Source organism: Vombatus ursinus, unplaced genomic scaffold (genome assembly GCF_900497805.2).
Source record: "Vombatus ursinus unplaced genomic scaffold, bare-nosed wombat genome assembly UNPS02014874.1, whole genome shotgun sequence".
Lineage (NCBI taxonomy): Eukaryota > Metazoa > Chordata > Mammalia > Diprotodontia > Vombatidae > Vombatus > Vombatus ursinus.
The window spans coordinates 13,652,325-13,665,903 of NW_020954652.1; the positions used below are offsets into that span (position 1 = coordinate 13,652,325).

Genomic DNA, 13,579 nt, shown 5'->3' on the forward strand with positions numbered 1-13,579 from the left:
TTTTTTTTTGAGATGCATCCTAAATATCTACTAGAAATTAGCTAAACATCCCAAAGAAATAAAAAGTTTTAAATTTTTTTCCTAGTACTCACCCTTAATTAATTTTAAATGAACATGCTTAAATTACACTTGAATCTTGCTAAACTGCTCTTTATAATAAATCACAGTTCAATAGGAGCAAACCAATCTAGGACTGCATTCAAGGAGGTGCATGGAATTGAATAGCTAAAAGAGCTACACGGGACAACCTGCTCCTGAGACACTGGCTTAGGCACAGGGATCCGATTGTGTTATTTTCCAATAATTTAGGGTTTTAGAGACCTAAATTATGTCTCTTGAGATATCATAGTATCATATATTTAGAGCTGGAAGGGACCTTAGGGGCCAACTAGTCCAACCCATTTTACAGACATGTTAATGATGGATTGTACACCTTTAAAGACTTATGGAATGCACATTACTGCACATGTTTTGGTTTTTCTTCTAGGTAAGGGAGCGACTGAGGGTTTCTTTAGAAAGAGTCTCTGCACTGGAAGAAGAACTAACAGCTGCTAACCAGGAGGTAACCTCACCCACTTTCTCCCCTTTTGAGGTTCAATATTGCTAACATGCTGGCCCTTGTGTTTTCCGTCACTTTTATTGCAATTGTCACCAAGAAAAAAAGATAAATTACACACAGGCAAAGCCACGAACAAGGTGTATTGGAACAAATTGTCAGAGCTGGATGTTTCTTGATTCCTGCTTTATTCAGATCTGTCACCAGGAGAAGACAAAAGAGGAGAAAAGCCAAGAGCTAGTGACAAGTCCCTCACATCCCTTTGCTTTTCCATGCACAAAAATTCACTGAGGTTTTTCCTCAACACCAGTCACTTTAAGCAGGAGAACACAAGCCCTGAATTGGAATTCATGTCAAACATTGTTATAACATCAGAGACGTGACAGTAAAAACATATAAAATGTTACAAATGAACTCCACAACCCATTTGCAAAATGTGTTCTTTTAGGTCCTGCATTCTCTTATCTTGCCAAAGCATAGGACCATAATTGAATGATGTTATAGAATCCCCTTCAGGTTATGGTATTGCTGTCATCTCCAATTGTAATATTTACAAATGATGGACTGTGTGTAAATAGTCTCATCAGTTCTTACCTGGGAACTATTATTCTATGTTACATGTGTTACAGTTCCAAAGGACGGTTTCATCTTTAGCTCTGTATACATAGAGAGTAACTTATATTCCATTACATAATCAATAATGCTAAAGAAAAATGTGATTAAGCTGAGAGTAAATACCACATGAAAATTAAACAAAACTACTTTTAATCCATCTTGTTTAGTAATTACTCTTCTAATCAAACTGACATTTTATTGTATAAGAATATTTAAAAAACTCAATTTTGTTTTGCTTTAAAATCATTATGTTACTCTTTTCCTAGACTCATAATGCTGAGCAGAATGACTTTTTATTGAATAAGATATATTGCTCATAGGTAGTTTCCCTAAGGGTATGCAACACCTCTTGAATATATTTTGAGTGTAGAATTTTCTATTTCAGTTTCTCTTCCTTACATATAATGTCATTTGTTTACTTGGAAAACAGAAGATATACTCCTGGTGCCTTATTGAGATTTCAGATTAACTCCCTCCCTCTTTCTTTTTTCTTTCTAGTGCTTTCATTCTTTCTTCAACTTCTCAAATTGGGAACACATAGAAGTATATGCATTTTTCTACTTGATAGGAAATTTCAATGACCCACACAAATATTTAACATTTTCCTCTTAAGTATTGATGGTCTGCCATCATCAGAAATTAACTATTAAAAATTCAATATAATAACAATAGTAATAAATAATAATGGCTAACATTTATATAGCATTTACTGTATTCCAGGAACCATGGGTTAGAGGTTATTTTTAATATATATTATAAAAATATGAAAATAACGATAACAAACACAAATATCGTTTATACCATTAGAATATTTATGAACTTATTATTATATGATAGAATTATCCCAAAGAGCTAATACATTTCTTTCTTTTAACTCATACTAAAATGGAAGATGGAGAAATGAATTTGAATTATTAGGACTAAGGCTCTCCACCACCTCAGACATGTACCCCCAAAGTAGCTTAATTGAGAATAAGCTGTATTTCTGACATTTCCAGTGATTTTCTATTCCATATTTTATTCTTTCTAGAAGTAGTTGTTGGTGAAGAGAGACTGAATATAGTGTTGCCCAAGGAAAGAAACATTGGAAACTTTAGGAATACAGCAAAACCTTATTAATTTTAGAGGCAGTATAGTGTAGAACAGATGTGGAGAACCTGCAGCCTTGAGGCCACATGTGGCCCTCTAGGTCCTTGGGTGCAGCCTTTTGACTGTGTCCAAGTTTTACACAACAAATCCTTTTATTAAGGGGATTTGTTCTGTGAAGTTTGGATTCAGTCAAAGGGCCTCACTTGAGGACCTAGAGGGCCACACACGGCCTCAAGGCGGCAAGTTCCCCACCCCTGGTGAGGAGGAAGAAAAAATGTTGGCCTTCAAGGAAATTGGTTCCAATTCCAAGGCTGATAAGGTATTAGTTCTCATGACCCTTAACAAGTAATTAACCTCTTTGAGCTTCAATTTCATCATTTGCAAAATGCAACTGATAAATCATCAATCATGTATAATTTTTTTTAAAGTATAGAAACTCTAAAAAAGGACAAGTAAGAGGAAAATGAAGATATGAGCATAGTGTAGGAACAGTATAAGAAGTGCTAACAATCAGAAAAAGTGGAAGTTGGTGACATCAACTAGGGAGAACAAAAAGTATTTTTTTTTCTAGCCACAGTGAAAGAAAAGGGAGGATCAAAGAAAGGCTAAAACTGTTTGTGGTGAACGGCACCATGATAACCAGTGACAAAGGGAAGGAACCACCTATCCCTTCATCCCCCTTCTGTTTTCTCACCAATGAAAAAGGACTGGAAAAGACTGGACAAATAAGGCTATTAAGGATGTAAAGCTCGGGACAATTAAGGAGATAGTAAAAATGCACTTAGATGCCTTTGATAAGTCGAAGTCATTTGACCCAAATGAAGTTAAGAGCCTTGGGGAATGACTGAAGTGGCTAGATGTGATTACTGAGTCAATGGCAATTAGCTTTAAAGGAGCATTAAGAATGGGAGAGTTACTTCAGAGTCTGAGAAAAGCAAATATTGTTCCAATCAACAAAGGGATGATCAATCTGAAAACTTTGCATCTGTGTGTATCTTTGATTCCCAACAAAAATTGTAAAATATTTTAAATAAAAATTAATGAACATCCAGAAGAGGAAGTGATAATTACAAAGAGCCAACCCAGCTTCAGGGAAGAGCAGGTAATGTGAGACTAACTATATAGCTCACTAGTTGATGTTTTAGGGGAATTATATAGGTATGGTTTTCTTAGATATTAGCAAGGCATTTTAAAAGACCTCTCAGGCTATTATTATAGGAAAAATAGAAAAAATAAAGCTAGATAATAGCATAATGAATGGATGCCGAACTGAATGAATGGCTAGCTGCAAAATGTAGTCATTAAAGATTTAGTGTCAACTTGGATCTTAGATGAAGGTTTCCAGTGGAATATCCTGAGAATCCATGCTTGGCCCTGTGGTGTAATACATATAGATATAGATATAGATGTAGATATAGATATAGATATAGATATAGATATAGATACATATACAATACATACATGTACATATATGTATGTATGTGTATGCATGTATACACATGAGTATATGTGTATATGCATGAAAATCCAAAGAAATATACATGTATACATGTGCATTTTATACATGTATTGCAAATAAACTTCTTTTTAATTCAACTAAGTTTTTGAGAAGTAAAAAAAATTAATATTCTTTTTAATATTTACACATCTATATGATTTTATATAAGTATAGTGTAAATGATGTTGGTGGCGATCTTATCAGATTTTCAAATAACACAAAGCTGGTAAGAATAGCTAATTCACTGGATAATCATCAGGATTCAGGAAAATGTTAACAGAGAAGAATGTTACACCACATCTTGAATGGATCTTTCATTTCTTCACCACTGGGTATTCCCTCTACAGGTGCTGACCACACTCTATTCTAGCCTTTTTATCTTATATGATTCTTTTATTTATATCTTTCCATGAATCCTGTATAGATAATTCACCAAACATTCTAGAGACCTTGCTCTGATTCTTTTTACCATTTTTGGATACTTTTGCCACCATTGGACTGTTCATCTACCCTCTTTCCCTCAAACTTTATAACTAGCCCCATTCTTTTTTCAGACATTCAGGACAATAGCGATGTATTTTATTCCACTTCTTGAGTGCCAATCACCTTTGTTAATATGCTGCAACCTAATTACATACAATGAGAATTGTTCTAGTACCCAGTAGGTCATCTGAAATTTTGCTTATGTGAATCAGATGTTCCCTGATTCACACCAACATAGGGCCTCTGGAGAGCATTTGTGTTATAAAAGATATCTGAAGCAATAAGCTCCTTAAGATAATTGAAAATGCTGTACAATTTTCCAAATACCATCCACCCTAAACTAGCTGGGCTCATTCTTTAGAGTGACCATTGATGTTACTAAATTAACTTTTGTGCATCTCATTAAGGTAACATTGATCACAGTGGGTATAATTTAAGAATAATAACTACCATTTATAAAAAAGCTTTAGAATTTAAAAACACCTTTATATACATTATTTAATCTGATCCTCCTAGCAATTTGGTTGTATATTTAGAGTAAATATCATGCATTCCCATTTTGGGAGAGAGAGAGGAAACTGAGACTAACACTGTCTCATGGCTAATTATGGCAAATTCAAGGATGGAAATCGTGTTTTTCCTCTACCTCTCCAGTTCTTTTTCCCCCTCAGTAGAATTTAACTGTACTTGACAGTAACTCTGTATAAGAAGAGTTTAATTCAATTTTATAAACCTCTTAATGTATAAGTGTTTTTAAAACACTGGATTGTCTTTAAGGATATGATCCAAAGAGACATAGCCATGTTAGTGAAACTTTATATACTATTGTATAGAAGCTTCATTTGTTGCAAAGTATTTTCTATACATCTGAAAATTTGAAAACCTAGGAAAAAGTCACAGCAAAGAGCAATACAAAAATTACTATGTTGTGTTCAAAATCTCATTCTTTTCTAACATCGGCCCACATATGTTTCATAATTATTCCATTTAAGTGGAAGAATGGATTATTCTAAACTAATCTTGTAGAATCGATTGAAGGAACACTTCTCAATAAACATACAATGAATCATTGTTTAAGAGGTTTTTTTCAAAATGAATTTTACATTAAATGAACAAGTCAGCACATTAGTTAGAAATCTGTTGACAGTTTTATATTGTTTTAATTCATATATGTTTATTCTAGACACAAACATTGCAGACTTCCAGATGTGGGTTTCCAAGGCAAAATGGCATCTCCTATTATATTCTTTCATACATGTCCATCAGCATCTCTGCTCCATAAAATAAATTGAAAAGCAGAGGACAGCCTGAACTCTTAAATATCATTTAAGTTTGGTCTATATTACATGACCATAAAAAATCAATTTTATCTGTTTATACCAAGAATGAGAGCAGGTTTCTTTCTAACTTGAAATTAACTCTTCTGAACTAATTTACTTTTTATATGTAGAAGCTATGTCCATATTTTATTTAACTTTGTACAAATTTAACAAATTTTTATTAAGCATTTATTTCCTGTAATTTTCTCATTACCCAGCTATTAGGTTTTGGTTCATATGCTTCATTCCTCTGGTCGATCCCTAGGTTCATCATTGTGGGTACTCCCTACATTGATACAAAACAAAATTTACTATGCTCTTTTTTTTTTTTGAAGTCCGTATCTCTGACTTTCCTTAAATCTTCTCTAGATCATCTTCCCAGTGCACCAGAGGGCTTCTATTGAGACTTCTTAATATTTTGCTGATAACAGTACAAAATTTATGCATCTGTTACCTATTATTCTTATTGCATGGCTAGCCCGCTTCTTCTTTGCTGGTCATATGGGTTAATATTTATGACATGAAAGGTTGTGTTGGTTATGTGATCTCTGAAGTCTTATAGCTTTATATGCTTTGATCACACATCTTTTATTAACACAAGTCATTATTGATAAAAAAAAATCCAGCCTACTTAAAAATATACTTTTCTTTTTCTCTTGTCCTTTGGGTTGCATGTGATTTTCATTCTTCTCAGACTGCAATATTTCATGCATGACAAACACCAAGATGAAATTGATATTAAAAAGATGAACTTTTATAGCTGAGAGCAATTTGGGATCGTTGAAGTCATTGTTCATTTCCCCAAATGCAATCTGGACCAATCCTTTCCTCTTACTCAATTCTAGATTCATTTTATTGTCCATTTGAAGTGTCTTGCCAAGGAATATGTACCAATGACATAGTTGATTAACTGTCCACCTAAATGCTTGTTATAATTTAGAGGATATCTTATGTCCATCTGCTCAGCTTACCCTATGTGGATTGTTAGTCTGGTTTCTTTTGAGTGTGAATTTCATGGAGAAGGCCTTGTTGCTTTTCAGAGTCCAATTTCATCATCACAGTTCCTCTCTCCTTGTATGTATGTATATATACATATATGTGTATATATATACACATAAATATGTGTGCATATATAGATACATTTATGAATACACACATGTGCCTGTACACACTCCTAAAATCAACTGGAGAATATTTCCTTGTACTAGGAATCCCTCTACTACATAGACTTTCATTCATTTTCATCTCATTAGACAAGCATTTAGTAAGTGTCTGCTATATGCCAAATACTATACTTAGATGTCAGGAATACAAAGGCAAAATTAAAACCAACCTTGCCCTCAATGAGCTTATGTTCCATTAGCAGAAAAGAACATGTTCATAGATAACTAAATATAAAATGTAGGGTATCCCAAAAATTTTAATGCACTTTTAAGCTTCAATAACATTAAGACTTTTGGAATATCCTGTATATGCAAAGTAATTTCTGAAAGGTGGCATTAACTGGTAAGGGGTGAGAGGGAAGGATAGGATCCTTGGGGAAGTTAGCAGTTGAGGTGAGTCTTTAAGTAAGCTAGAGAAATTCACAAGACAGATGGTGGAGAGATTTTTTTTTCCTGGTATGGGGAACATATAGAGGTCTCAAGATGGGAGATGAAATATTCAGTTTGAATAACAGTGAGCAAAGCAGTTTGACTGGAACGTAGTTCATGAAAAAATAACATCCAGAAACCCTGGAAAGATAGGATGGAGCCCAAATTTGAGATTTAAGGGTTTTTTTGGTGTATGTGTTTGCTTGTTTTGTTTTTTGTTTTTCATTTGTTTTTGTTTTGTTTTGTTTTTATTTTTTAGTTGCAATTTTGGGTTGGGCTTGGAGTGAGACGGTCATGGCCATGACATAACAAAGCCTCATGGTGTCTGTTGTCTTGTGTTCTGGGGGATCATTCACATTTATCCCCTGCGTTGTCACCAAATCTCCCAACGGAGATGTTATCATCTCTTTTCTCTAACCCGTGTAGTTTGCTGGTATCTCATTGGCTAATTGCTAATCTGGCCAAACTCAACCTTCTCTTTGGACCACAGTTAAAAATAAGACTGTGTAAGTGTCTCAAATATCACTTCAGGAAAAGGATGATCTGTATAATTTGTTTGGTAAAGAATATAAATCCTTTAGATGTTAAAGCACCTTTTAACCCAATGATTGTCTTAACCGACCTGTTGGAGAACAGCTGCCTTAAACATTTACACTCTGCTTGAATTTTTACCTCTATTCTAACTTAGTATTTTTTCTTCTTCTACACACTTATAATAATTAATTGGTGTCAGACTGTATGCTTGATTGTCCTAAAGTGCATGTCAAAAACACAAAAGCTATTTGGGCTCCTCTAATGCCAGAAAATATGACTCAAGATGTGCCTTATTTTCTTTCCCCCATGAATTTAGGGACTTAATGAAGTTTTCCCCCTCTTCACTACACACACACACACACACACACACACACACACACACACACACATTTATATTTAATTTAATAGTATTTATTTTTCCAATTACATGTAAAGACAATTTTCAACATTCATTTTTGGAAGATTCTGAGTTTCACATTTTCTTCACTCTCTTCCCCCATCTCCAAGATGGCGAGCAATCTGCTACCCTATCCACTATATTATAAATAATTGATGAGAGCCTAAATGGTAGAGTAGTAGTAGGGAATCCTCATCAGAAAATCTAGGGTAGGGGAAAGGGAAGTCACATTAAGTTATTTTTCTGACAGAAGTTGGCATAGGGAGAAAAACAGGGAGGTCTATGCATACTGGAACTTTTGGTCTGGCCAAAAATACTCTGTGGGGAACATTTCATTCCAGGTTGATGCTGTGCAGAAAGGCAAGAAGAGGTCCAATATGTAGCAGAGAGGGACCTAAACCTGCGTCCGGTGCAGGAAGAGGCACTGACTCACAGCCCAAGTCCAGGACACAGATTTAGGGCATACTTAGGGGGTGGGGCAGGAAACCAGCATCGAGGGATTGCATTCCAGGATGAGGAGGAGGCACAGACTTTAGCCTGTATATTGAGCAGGAAGCAAGTTCAGAAGTAAGCAGTGGCCTTATAGGTTGGGCTTCAGGAGGGGAGCTGGGTCTCAGTTCCAGCGTCTAGCCCAATCTTGGCCCTGCAGAGAAACAGCTGAGGCAGGAATCCCAGTCAAGTGAGTTTAGTAGAGGCTTCTAGCTGGCTGGTAGTAATTGAGTCTGCTAGCAGTCTATTTGAACTCCAACCAGCCAAGTCCACAGGTGTTTGCTCAGACCAGTCCCGGGTGAGGAACTTGAAGAATTCAGTGATTAGACTTTTTGTTGGCTCACTACTTTGGGTACATTTCAAAGCTTCAAGCTGTCCCTGAAATCCAGAAATAACACAACACAATGCTCAGTAGCAGCAACAATACTGGCCCATACCTTCTCACCAGAAGTGTCTAGAGTAGGGGTGGGGCACCTGCAGCCTTGAGGCCACATGTGGCCCTCTAGGTTCTCAAGTGCAGCCTTTTGACTGAATCCAAACATGACAGAACAAATCCCTTTAATAAAAAGCTTTGTTCTGTAAAACTTGGATATAGTCAAAAGGCCATACCTAAGGACCTCGAAGGCCATATGTGGTCTCGAGGCTGCAGGTTCTCCACCTCTGGTCTAAAGCCTGGCCCTGACAAGAAGTGCAAAGTGAGGAATTGGGGAGAATAATCAAGATTAAAACAAAAAAGAATCCTATCATAAAAAGATATTTTTATGAGAGGGATGCTCAGACAAATCCAGCAGCAGATAATGACTCCAAAACAGCTATAAGCAAAGCCTCAAAGAAAAACACAAGTTGGGTACAAATTCAAGTATAATTTCTAGAAGAGATGAAGCAAGAGTTATTATTTTTTATCGATGAAATTAGAACACTAGAGGGAAAACTGAAAGTTAGCAACAACAATAATAATTAGCATTCATATAGTACTTTAAGGTTTCCAAAACACTTTAAAATTATCTCATTTCATTCTCAAGACAATTCTGGGAGGTAGGTGCTATTATTATCATCGTTTGACAGATGAAGAGACTGAGGCAAATAGAGTTTAAGTGATTTGCCTGCGTTAATATGACTAAGTGTCTGAAATAGGATTTTAACTGTGACTTCCTGGCTGCAATCTACTGCGCAATCTACAATACCATCTAGCTGCCTGTGGGGGAAGAAATGAGAAATATGGAAGAAGAAAACAAAAAGGAAACAAATAGCTTTGCACAAAGGAGGACAAAGCAACACACTCCCTGCAAAATAGAATGGCCCAAATAGAAACTAATGACTACATGAGGCAACAAAGGATAGTAAATAAAACTCAAAAGACTGAAAGAAAATAGAAGAAAATTTAAGATGCCCCATAGTACAAACAACTGACCTGGAAAACAAATGAAAGGGAGATAATTTAAACATCGTTGGACTATCTGTCAGCCATGATCACAAAAAAGAGCCTAGAGTTAATAGTTCATGAATTCATTAAAGAAAGCTTTCCAGATCTCTTAGAACCAGGGGAGAAATTGCAAATAGAAAGAATTCAGTAGTCATGCCCTGAAAGAAAATTCCAAACAAAAAGTCTTGGTTGCATTATATCCAAATCCAGAGTTTCCATATCAAAGAAAAAACATTATAAGCAACTAGAATGACAGAATTCAAGTGTCAAGGAGGCACATCCAGGTTCACACAAGATTTGGCACCTAGAGCTATGAAGGAGCAGAGAGCTTAGGATTCAGACTTATATCCAAGAATAATTTACTCTAGAGAGGGGTTCTATCATGTAATGATGATCTTAAAAGATTTGTAAGAGGAAGAAGAATACATGGGGGCAGAGGGAGAGAGAGGAAGGTTAAGGAAAATTATCTCACACAATTATGGTACAAAATAATATTTCGTATATAATAGAAACAAGTAGGAAAAAGTTGGGGAGTCCATTTGGCTTTCATTTTTACCTCACTCTAATCAGAACTGGTCAAAGGAGGGAAGAAAACACAGAAAACACCCCCCCACACACACACACAGGCATGGATCTGAGCACAGAAATACTTTTCAATAAACAGGGAAAGTTGTGGGAGAGGAAAGAAGGAATAATAAAAGGGAGGGTGGCTTAAAGGAAGGAGTAATCCCAAGCAAAATAAACTCTAAGGTTGTCCAAATCTTTTATAGTGGCAAAGAACTGAAAACTAAGGTACTGCCCTTCAATCAAGGAATGTCTGAGTAAGTTAGAGCATATAATGTGATGGAATATTATTTTTTCTTCAGGAAATAATGAAGGAGATTTTTTAAGAGCAACCTGGGAAGACGTATGTGAACTGATGCAGAGTAAAATGAGCAGAACTAGGAGAAAAAACTATGATAGACAATTTTGAAAATATAAATATATAAATATAAATATATTTTCAAATGTATTTCAAAAAATTAAAAAATATAAAGGCAGACAATTTTTAAAGTCTTCTGAACTGATCAGCAAGATGAGGAACCAAAATTCCATAGGATTCATGTTGAAATATATTAACCATCTTCTGATAGAGAAATGAAGGACTCAAAGTGTAGAATAAGACTTTTTTTTGGACATAAGAAAATGTGTTTTCTTTGACATGTACTTACTTATAACAGTGGTTTTGTTTTTCCTTCTTTCTCAGTTGGAAGTGAAAATGGGTTTTGATTGACTCTAGTCTCTTTAATTACTAGGATATTATGTTCAGAGGGGGAAAAACACTTTCCATAATGATATTGACATTCTACCATGCTGTGTGTTCCAAGGAATTTAAAACCGAATTTCTATCTCCTTTTGCAATAAATCATTTTTCTGCTTCTTGTGAGAAAAAAAATAAACTGAGAAGTTTATAATTTATCTTAAATGGAAATGAGAAATAAGGGAACCACTGAAGCTTCTTGAGCACAGAAGTGACATGATCAGACCTCTGTGTTAGAAATATTTATTTGTTAGCCCTTTGGAGTATGAATTGGCTAGGGGAGAGATTGGGGGAAGGGAGACCAATCAGGAGCACATTGCAATATTCTTGGGAAAAAGGTGATAGGGGTCTGAATGGGAAATAAAGGGATGTGAGCTGTATTGTGGTGATAGAATCTCTAAGAGCTCCTTACTTAAATGAAATCACAACTCAGGTTAAAAGAAGAAAAAAGTATAAGATGAGCAAGATTCAGAGAAATAGCAATAGAAATGTAAATCTGAAATTCTATCCAAATCACTGAACTGAGAGTGCTAAGTAATAGAGCCAATACAAAAGATGATAATGGTACATAATGCACTGAGGGGGGAGGAGAGGTAGGTTACATTTTTTTTCTTCTAAAAATGCATTGTTCTCTATTTTCCTTCTCTGCTTTTAAAGGAAAGAAAGTAAATTTTGAAGTGGAGGGGGCAGGGACAAGTTTTAGCTTCTAAGTATGTTCAGTTAGATAAGTGATCTAGTAACTTCAAATTTGACATCTCCATGTCATTGTAACATATATTTCTTTCTCTGCTTTTCCAAGTACTTTCCAATCACCCACCCTATTTTTTTCTGAACCACTTGTAGCTTCTCTTACATCTCAAAGCAAACTCTCTAGTTATCTTCTGAAGCTCTGGGATTTATACTTTTGTCATAACTTGATTTTTGCCTCTGGGTTCTTTCTGGTGATTTAAGGTCACCAAAGATAACATTAACTTGGATATTAGGGCTTTCACTTTCTAAAATGTGTTTTTCCTTTTGAACTCAGTAATCATTAGCAATCATTGACATCTCAAGTTACCAAAGGAAGAAGATTCTACAAGAAACTTTGCACTTATAGCACAAAAGGTATATCCACAATGCATATATGTACATGTGTATATCACACACATACACACGCACACACACACGGCAGAAATATTTTTTCTCTTCTTACTATTTTCCACTTCCCTTCCCTTTGTTCTATGTAATTTTTATGTTGCCTTTATGATCCTTTTTTTCCTCATATCACTGCCATGCCCCGACTAATGTCCTCCCTCATGGCATATGTGCAGTCAAGCGAAACAAAATAAGGTCTGATTCTGTACCTCTAACCCATCACCTCCTTACTAAGACATGGAAGATATGCCCCATCATCAACCTTTTAAAATCATGATCGATGCATTAATTGACTTTCTGAGGTATTTTAGAGTTGTTTTTCCCTCCCATTTTTGTAATATCATTTAAATTGTTCTGGTTCTGATCACTTTTTCTACATCAGTTTATACAAATATTCCCATAATTCTCTGATTCAAGCAGAGGCTTCATTTCTTATGATACAGTAAAATTCCATTATATTCAGATGCCACAATTTGTTCAGCTGTAGTTCAGTTAAAAGACACATATTTAGTTTCCAATACTTTGTCACAAACAAAAAATTATGCTATGAATATTAGTTCATATAAATACTTTCCCTCCCTACTTAATCTCAGCCGGTTGCACACCTAATAGTAGTATAACTAAGTCAAAGATTGTATTTTTAAAGTTTAGTGACTTCAGGAGTGTAGTTCCGAATTACTAACAGGAATAATTGAAACAATTTGCAACTCTACCAACAGTAGCCAGTACGCCTGTTTTCCCACAATCTCTCAAGCAATTGCTATTTTCCTCTTTTGTTATCATTTGCAATCTGATGAGTATACAGTGGAACCTTAGAGTTCTTTTGATTTGCAGTTTTCTTATATTTAGTGACTTGGAGCTTAAAAATATGCTTGTTGATAGTTTCCTGATTTGAGAACTACCCATTCATAACCACTGATTAATTACCTACCAAGGCTCTATTCCTTTTATACTCATATGAATTTTTATAAACCTAGAATAATAGATTTGCAGTTTCATGTCTAATTATTCTCCCCCCATTCTGTTATGTTATGGAAATGCTTGTTTTATTTCTTAATTTTAGAATATAATAAATAAAATTTTAAAAATAAACCTAGAATAGCAGACTTTTATTAAAGAAGGTTGCTGTAAAGATTATTCTAATTGCTTC

General features: G+C 35.1%; 1 protein-coding gene across 4 annotated transcripts in view; it reads left to right on the forward strand.

Moving 5' to 3' along the window:
• Nucleotides 1-13,579, forward strand: part of PPFIA2 (PTPRF interacting protein alpha 2) — a 664,632-nt gene that overhangs the window by 448,977 nt on the left and 202,076 nt on the right. For 3 of the 4 annotated variants that reach the window (XM_027842480.1, XM_027842481.1, XM_027842482.1), the window contains one exon: nt 488-562. The exons of the other annotated variant lie outside the window; for it this stretch is intronic. In XM_027842480.1, coding sequence (XP_027698281.1) covers nt 488-562 — 75 coding nt within the window. The remainder of the gene's footprint in view (nt 1-487; nt 563-13,579) is intronic. 4 annotated transcript variants of the gene reach the window in all.